Source organism: Mustela putorius, unplaced genomic scaffold (assembly GCF_011764305.1).
Source record: "Mustela putorius furo isolate JIRA1106 unplaced genomic scaffold, ASM1176430v1.1 tig00000275_pilon_pilon_pilon, whole genome shotgun sequence".
Taxonomy (NCBI): Eukaryota; Metazoa; Chordata; class Mammalia; order Carnivora; family Mustelidae; genus Mustela; species Mustela putorius.
The window spans coordinates 33,588,464-33,596,372 of record NW_025421341.1 but is presented as its reverse complement, the minus strand read 5'-3'; the positions used below and the strand labels follow the sequence as shown (position 1 = coordinate 33,596,372).

The 7,909-nt window shown below is 55.3% G+C and overlaps 1 protein-coding gene across 1 annotated transcript; it reads left to right on the top strand.

The window, feature by feature from the left end:
* Window positions 1-1,209: 1,209 nt before the first annotated feature.
* On the top strand, window positions 1,210-5,885 carry NPPC (natriuretic peptide C). Its single transcript, XM_004773466.3, has 3 exons — window positions 1,210-1,436; window positions 1,895-2,205; window positions 5,387-5,885. The coding sequence occupies exons 1-2, from the start codon at window positions 1,347-1,349 to the stop codon at window positions 2,183-2,185; spliced, it is 381 nt and encodes a 126-aa protein (XP_004773523.1). The 5' UTR covers window positions 1,210-1,346; the 3' UTR covers window positions 2,186-2,205; window positions 5,387-5,885.
* The last annotated feature ends 2,024 nt before the right edge of the window (window positions 5,886-7,909 follow it).

The window sequence follows — 7,909 nt, the reverse complement described above, 5'->3', positions numbered from 1 at the left end:
GGGCAATGGAATCATACATTTCTGCACCCCACTTAATTCTTGAGGCTCCTGGCTCTCTGCCCCCACGGCCCATCCTCAAAGGACTCCTCTGAGCCCAAGGCACCAAGACACCCTGCCCCAGGAGAGGGGGTTGTGAGCAGCTGGTATAGGTGACTTTGTCCTGACAGCTTTGACACCGACCTATATAAGCCTGAAAAAAAATGAAGGCAACCGCCTGTCACAGTTTTCGGAAGCCATACTGGGTTCCAGGCTGGGTGAAGCTCCCTCCCCAGCCCGTGCAGGTGCATAGGACATGGCAGCGAACCTGCTCCCTGCTCGCGCTGCGGTTCCTCGTATAGGTGCAGACAGGCCCTGGCGCACACCCCTGAGTGCACACGGAAGCCATCTGCCTGGTCAGACCTTGGGCGGTTCTGGGCGGCGGACCCAGGCTGAACGCGAACTTACAGCCCCAGAACAGGACAGAATGCTACCGCACACACGCCCCAGCACTAGTATCTTGCGCCTGCCCTCTTAGCCCATCTCGTTCGCGAGTCACTCTCCGACACAGGCGAAAAGCTTGCACTCTCCGGTGTAGGACTTGCGCTCCCCCCTGCGGCCCCCGGGCAAACCTCGCTCTTCCTGAGCCTCCCGCCCAGACCTCCGCCCCATCCTCTGCCTTCCTAACTTAAAGACGTCGGTGCGATCTGAACTTCCGAGTAGGTGAAAGGTGGAGCCACAGTACCAGGCCTGTGCCTGTCTGGTACCCAGGGAAGAGTTTGGCAACAAGACAGATCTGCGTGGATTTCCGGCTGGGCCAACTTTCCGGCTGTGTGGCTTTGGGCAAGTGACTTAGTTCCTCTGAGCCTGTCTTTGCACCTGCAAAAAGGGAAACTGATCTCTTCTAGGGAGAGGGCATGCGTTGAGGTCCAAGCGTGTGTCCAGGGCACCGGGAGCACCAACGCTTGCCATGCCTGGCATGCGCTCGCTGCAAATGGAGTTCCCTGTGCGCGCCGCCTTGCAGCCTCGAGTGCGGCGGGAGAGAGCTGGCGGATCCGCGGGATCCCTCGGGGGTGGAATGTAGGTGGGGGCAGTAGGGAGCCCCCGCGGCCCCCTCTGGGCCCTCCGCGCGCGTGCCATTGGCCCGGGCGGCGGGGTGGGCGGGAGGATGACATCAGCGGCAGGTTGGATTATAAAGGCGCGAGCGGAGCCGCGGGCTCAGAGCGCACCCAGCCGGCGCCGCGCAACACTGGGACTCGCGCCCACACCGCAGCCCGGCTAGCCTGCTCCGCGCTCGCCTGCCTGCCTGCCCGCGGTACCCCGTGCGCCCTCGCTGCCGCCGGTCTGCGCCCCTCGACCCCACCAGCACCATGCACCTCTCCCAGCTGCTGGCCTGCGCCCTGCTGCTCACGCTACTCTCGCTCCGGCCCTCTGAAGCCAAGCCCGGGGCACCGCCGAAGGTGGGTGCTGTTGCACGGACATCGGGACTGTGAGGGGCCATGGGAGGGCCGGGGGCATAGGAGGACGCGGCGCACAAGACGGAGCAGAGGGCGGGAAGATGGCCCTCTTCTCTGAGCTGTGCGAGGGTGAGAGCCGGGGAGCCCTCCAAACCAACTTGGGGGGTCTACGTCCCCAGCCTCGGGAATGTCGACAGATGCGCAGCTCCTGCCCCAGTGTGGCCAGTCCGGCAGGGACTAAAGAGGGGAGGGCAAGGGGCTCCCCGAAGGAGCGTACAACGGCGGCTGCGTGGCAGGTGGATGCCGCGCCGAGCTGTCCGGAAGCTGTGGGGGCGCGCTCAGGGCTCCGAAGGGACAAAACGCGCTGGCGGGCGCTTCGGGCTGGAGCATCAGGGGTCCCGCAAAGTACCTCGCGCTGCCGCCGGGCGTCCCTTCACCTGCCCGCCCTTTCCCTCGGACAGGTCCCGCGAACTCCGCCGGGGGAGGAGCTGGCGGAGCCCCAGGCTGCGGGAGGCAGTCAGAAGAAGGGGGACAAAACTCCCGGGGGCGGCGGCGCCAACCTCAAGGGCGACCGGTCGCGACTGCTCCGCGACCTGCGCGTGGACACCAAGTCGCGGGCGGCGTGGGCCCGCCTTCTGCATGAGCACCCCAACGCGCGCAAATACAAAGGAGGCAACAAGAAGGGCTTGTCCAAGGGCTGCTTCGGCCTCAAGCTGGACCGGATCGGCTCCATGAGCGGCTTGGGATGTTAGTGCGGCGACCCCTGGCGGCGGTGAGTACCACCAACCCTGGCCTCCGGGAGCTTGTGCACACCTAGCTCCCCCGCGGCGTCCCCCAGAACCCAGCCTGAACCCCCGCCCGCAGGCCAGTTCCTCTCTGATGCCCTGGCGTTGGGATCGTTCCGCCTCCCAATCGACCTTTGGAGGAGAGCCAGGCGATCCCGGTACGAGAACGAGTGTGTGTGCGAGGCATTTGCCCCCAACCCCATTTACCATCCCATTTTACAGATGAAGAAAGCGAGGGATAAAGCGGTCTTTGGGAAGGTCAGAAATGGCCCAACACGGATGAACCCACCTTAGTTCCTTTAGAGAGGCAGAGACAACTTGGTGGGGTCATGTCCACCTCCAAACCATAAGCCAACCAGCAGAACTGGTCTCCATTGGCCATTTGAGGGTATCAAGGGGAGATGGTGGGTTTGTGGGAGCAGAAAAGGGAGGGCATACACACAAGCAGAGGGTAAGTTTATCTACCAGCCTTTGGTATCCTGGTGCCCAGGCATCAGGCAGCCTGCAGGTCAGGACTGCTTCCCCAGTTGAACTTGGGCATATCTGGAGAAATACTCACCCCTTCACAATAGAGAGAATAGCCCTCTGTCCGCATCACCAGGATCCCCTTCTGCCCCAGGGCTTTCTGACCCTTCTTCCATCTCTAAGCCCTGGCTGTGAGCAGACCGGTCTGTCCAGGGTGCTGATGCTGCTTGCTGCCTGAGAGATTTCCGCATGGAAAATCAGTGTTTGTGGCATTATTTCAGGGCAGGGAAAAAGACTAAAATAAATCCCCCCCCAACCTGGACCTAAACATGTCCCAAACTGAGCTCCTCACTGTCTCCCTGCCTCCACCATGCTCGGGACCCCAGTTTCTGGTGTGGCCTCCTCACCCTCTACCAGGGCTGGAAACCCCTGTGCTCCCTTCTGCCCCTGCCGGGTGCTGCCTCCTGGCAGTGTTGCAAAGGTCCTCCCCGCCTCCCCTCTCCTGTCCCATCCTGCTGGCTACCAGTTCTTACCCAGAAACAGAGCCCACCTCTGAAGTTGACATTCAGGTGCTTTAGGATCTGACTCTTTTTGGTCTCCAGCCTTTTCCAGCGGCCTGGCTGCTACCAATCTGGATTGCACAGCTGTCTGTCCCCCTCAGAGACCACGGGGAGGCGGCTCTCTTACCCAAAAGGCCTTGTCAGCATCCACACTGTCTTCCCCCAGAGGGCAAAGAGAGCACCCCTCTTTGAAGCTCTCCAGCCTTTTTGACAACACAGAAACCTTTTCCACCTAAGCTGTAGTTGCTTGGAAACCTACTTAGCTCCCCCAGATGAACTCATGAGCAACTTCAGGGCCAAGTGCTAGCCTAAGGTGATCTGAAACACATGCCACCCCCAAAGAGGCTCCGAAAAATGTTTGTCAATGACCAGAGAAACATGCCCCTCCCCCCAGCTTAGGGGCACCCCTCTCCCATCCGCTTTGGGCTTTAGCAGGGTTTCTCATCCATACAGCCAGACTTGACTGTGTGCCCCTCCCCCCCATTTCTGCAGGGGCTTCATTTATCTGAGTTCTTGACTCACCCCTGCCCAGGAAGAGGCGATTCTGGCCTGTAGTGGCGTCCATTGTCATGGCTTTGCTCTCCTCTGCCCTGTCTTAACAATGAAGTGATGGAGCCACAGGCCTCATAATTTCAGTTTACTCTGCGATCTAAGCACCAACCTCAAGCTTTAGAATCTAAACAAATGTTACTCAACAGGTTAGCGGGAGACAAGATGAGGAAGGGGGCCTGGAAAGTGTCTGGCAGGCACATTCCAGTAGGGTCCTTGGCTTTGGGCGTTGCCGTCTCAGGGTGCCAAGTGATTGTCCAGCGGGTGGGGAGGAGCTGGGGAGGAGGCAGTTTGCTAGGACGTCTCAGCCCCTTTGACCAGGGAGATTTGTCAACCCCCCAGAAGTTCTGTCCTTTAGCTGAACAGCCACCTTCCTCACCTTAACCTTCCCAGCCCCAGCCTCACGCCACAGCTGTCACAAAAAGACAGCATCCTTCCTGCCACCGGCAGCCTCCTAGCGGAGGTGACCAGGGCAGCCTACTATCTCAGCTTCAAAGAGAGAGACAGCTTAGATTTTTCATATCAATGAAAACTCGTCCCAGGCTATGACCACTTCTTCACTCAGGAGTTGACTTTGACTCTAAGCAGCCACCATAATGACTGTCGCTGATGGTTATAGTCTTGATTATAAAATTCTAATGACAGAGACGGAGTGTGGCCGATGCCTGAATGAACACCTTGCCCAGGAGCCCCAGGGACATCACAGATATCTATCATCTGTTTAAACACATGAGACACCCAGAGACGGGAGGTGAGGGACAGTTCACCAAGACCCAGGGTCCCTCTGTGTGTGCTGTCCTCTGGGAGGGCACCGTCTCAGGGCGACTCCTTCCTCGGGCCACACAGCACCCACACGCCCATTAGCAGAGACCTGGTAGAACCCTCAACAAAGGACTCAACTCTCAACCCAGCGAACTCAGTATGACCATTCTTTGTCCCAGGGCTGGCGTGAGACTCCGTTTCCTCTGCGTCCAATGGGGACCCTTTGTGAGGCGCAGAGAGCTGGAGAAGGAAGTGCTATTTAATGAGGGGCAGCTGTGACCCAGACACTCGGCCAATGCCCAAAGTGTGGCCCCCTGTTGAATCTTAAAGCCGGCCCTGGGAGGTGGCTATTATCCCATTTTATGGGTGAGGAAAGCGATACTCAAAGCTATCCTGGGCCATCCAGGAAGTTCATGTCAGAGTTGGGATTCGAGCCCAGAACTCCCAACTCCTCAGATGTTTGTCTTCCCCTTTCCTCTGCTGTCACACAGACACAGAAAGCACCCCGAGGAGGGTTTGTGTCAGAGCAAAAAAAAAAGGGACGAGAGCATTGTTACTCTCCTCCCCTTCCTGTGCCTCACCCAGTGCCATGGGCCAGGCCTGCAGGGACACTGAGGGGGAGGAGGGCTGGAAGACATCCTCCGTCCACCTGTGCTGGGGCAGGAAGAGCCAAAGACACAGCAGGAGGTGAGGGGAGGGCCAGAGGGGAGCCCCTTCCCACCCCCCCCCAGTCAGTCCAGGTGGGACGCTGCTTCCCACTGCCGTGGAAAAGGGACTGTCCTGCAGGTTGGGCTTTCTCAGCTAAGTGTCCCATATCCCCTCTGTGTTTCAGGATCGGGAACTTGCTCCGTTTTGCTGAGGTCATTCTTGGTCATCAGCCATCTGGAAACCCCTCCAACATAATGTGGCTTTTACATTTCTTTCTTTCTTTCTTTTCTTTTTTTTTTTTTTTCCTGGTACTGGGAATACACAACACCAGCTGTTTTATTATTATTTGGGAAGGGGGGTATGATTTTATTGTTTGTCTGTTTTTTGAAAATGAAAAATAAAAAGTTATATATTATATATATATATTATATACATGCAACACACACACCTGCACGATCGTGATGACAAGGGGCAGTTTTGAAGAGACTGACAAAACCAGCTGTAAAACGTTGCTGTTTGTAAATTCATGTCATGCATAAATGTATTTATGTTGTAAAGCTATTTATATTGTTTATAAAGAGATATTTATAAAAATTTTATTTATGTAACTAAATGAAAGAAGTCAATCATTGTAATGTTTTTGTCTTAACTAGTGGAAAAATGTAAAAAAAAAAAAAGTCATTCCATGAACATCTTGAAAACTGTCTTTATTTACTTACCGCATTTGTTTTTTAAGATATTAGAGTGAGGAAGAGAGGGAATGTGAAGAGAAGGCTTTTGCCTTTCTTCCGTCCCGCTGTGGGTTCAACCAGCCTCCCAGTTCTGGATTTGTTTGTATCAGAATGCTCTGGGGATCTTGGGGAGGCTGGGTGGCTCCTCGGTAGGTTAAATGTCTGCCTTCAGCTCAGGTCATGATCCCAGGGTCCTGGGATCAAGCCCCATGTTGGGTTCCCTGCTCAGTGGGGAGCCTGCTTCTTCTCCCTCTCCGTCTTCCCCTATCCACTCATGCTCTCTCTCTCTCTCCTCCCTCTCTCTCAAATAAATAACTAAAATCTTTAAAAAAAAAAAAAAAAGATCCTGGGGATCTTGTTAAAAGTAAAGACTCCTTACCCTACCAGTCCCTGATTGACTGAATCTGAGCCCCCAGGGTGGGGGGGATAGCACTCGCCACATACATTTTGTCTCTGGTGATTCTGACCAGTTTGGCCAGGTCGGGAGGCTCTGCTCAGAGCTCTTCACAGCTGAGAAGTCAGAAGCTGTGAATTAAACTAAGATGGAATTTAGCTGACTGAGGGTCCTCTAATTCTACTCCATCTTCTCTCTGTTAGGAGAGGAGGGAAAGACTGGAAACTTCCCTCCTGTTTGGAGAGATTCGGGTTTCTGTGTAGGTTGCAGAATTGGCCAGGTTACCGTGTGAACGTTCGTGCACAAACGCAAAAGGTGGGTCTTTGATCTCAGAGTGAATGTCATGGTCAACAGGGACAGAGGCCGAAGTCCTCAGAGAGCGAGGAGGTGTGAGCTTCTGTGTCTGCACAGTCCGCTTGCTTTGCCGGTGGTCGTTGTGTGTCTCGTCATGTGAAGCTGCCAGCAGTTATGCCTCTGCCCTGGGCAGCCTGACTGTGACATGAATATTTAGAATCTCTTGGCCTGAAACCTGCCAGAAAATCAAATAACTCCAAGATCATCTCATCTCATCCTCGACATAGTGACCCCTACCATCTGTCTTCTGTCCCCTATTTGGTGAGAGCAGGGACGAAAAGAAACTTTGGGGCTGGTTATGTCAGCTGGGGATATATATGACAACCCTGCTCAGGGGAACTGAGACAGCATGGCCCCGACGTCACAGGTCGGCAGACCTGGCTGAGTTGTTGCCCTGGAAAACTGGCATGTGGGCAAGGAGACCAGGGCACCCAGCCTTTGATCTGAACAGGCCTCTGAACTCCATCCTTCCTTCTCTGCTGCTGCAGGCTCTCAGGACAACCCAGTGACCTTGTCCAGGTGAGAAAACTGTTTTTAAGATAGGTTCCAGCTTCAGAAGGTTAGGGACCTTCCCACCACCCCCTCAACTTCCACCTCTGCCTGGGGAGTGGGGTGCTGCTATTCGAGGGCATGGCTGGCTTCCTCGGTCTCACCCCACCTCTGCAGCTCAGAACTCAGAACGTGTCAATGAGGGTGAGGGGTTCCAGTACTCAGGCCTCACCAGTGCCTTGGTTTGCTGTGCTGTCTGCCGACCCCATGTCAGGGGATCCAGAGGGGGGCTGCAGAAGCAGGGAGAACAAGAAGGCAACAGGTACATTGTGGGCTTTGCTGGTGGCGAGGTACATACCTCTCCCCTGAGCCCAAAGACTCAAGCAGGGAGAATTCTGGGATTCAGGGAGTCTTCCAGCTAAAGGTTGGACAGGATCTAGGATGCTGGTAACCCCAAGCCCAAGTACACATGTTTTCCTACCAAGTAGCCCTCACCCACGAATTAGTCCACAAATAGCATGCACAACTCAGTTGTCAGCTTCTGTCCCCACCAGCTGGAAGGCAGTTCCTTGGTCTGTTGGGTGAGGATGTTGTTAGACAGCCTGTCCTCCTTGGCTATCCAAACCTGAAATGCTATGGCTGCTTCCACAGCAGTGACAAGGACATGTCATCCTGGCAGGAATTTCTGCTGAAAAGCCAGGAAGGATAGACAAATATTCCATAAATAATGGGACAAGTT

Coding starts and splice junctions, on each gene's coding strand:
- NPPC (XM_004773466.3), top strand. CDS start 1,347: ATGCACCTCTCCCAGCTGCTGGCCTGCGCCCTGCTGCTCACGCTACTC. Junction 1,437..1,894: donor AGCCCGGGGCACCGCCGAAG/GTGGGTGCTGTT, acceptor TCCCTCGGACAG/GTCCCGCGAACTCCGCCGGG.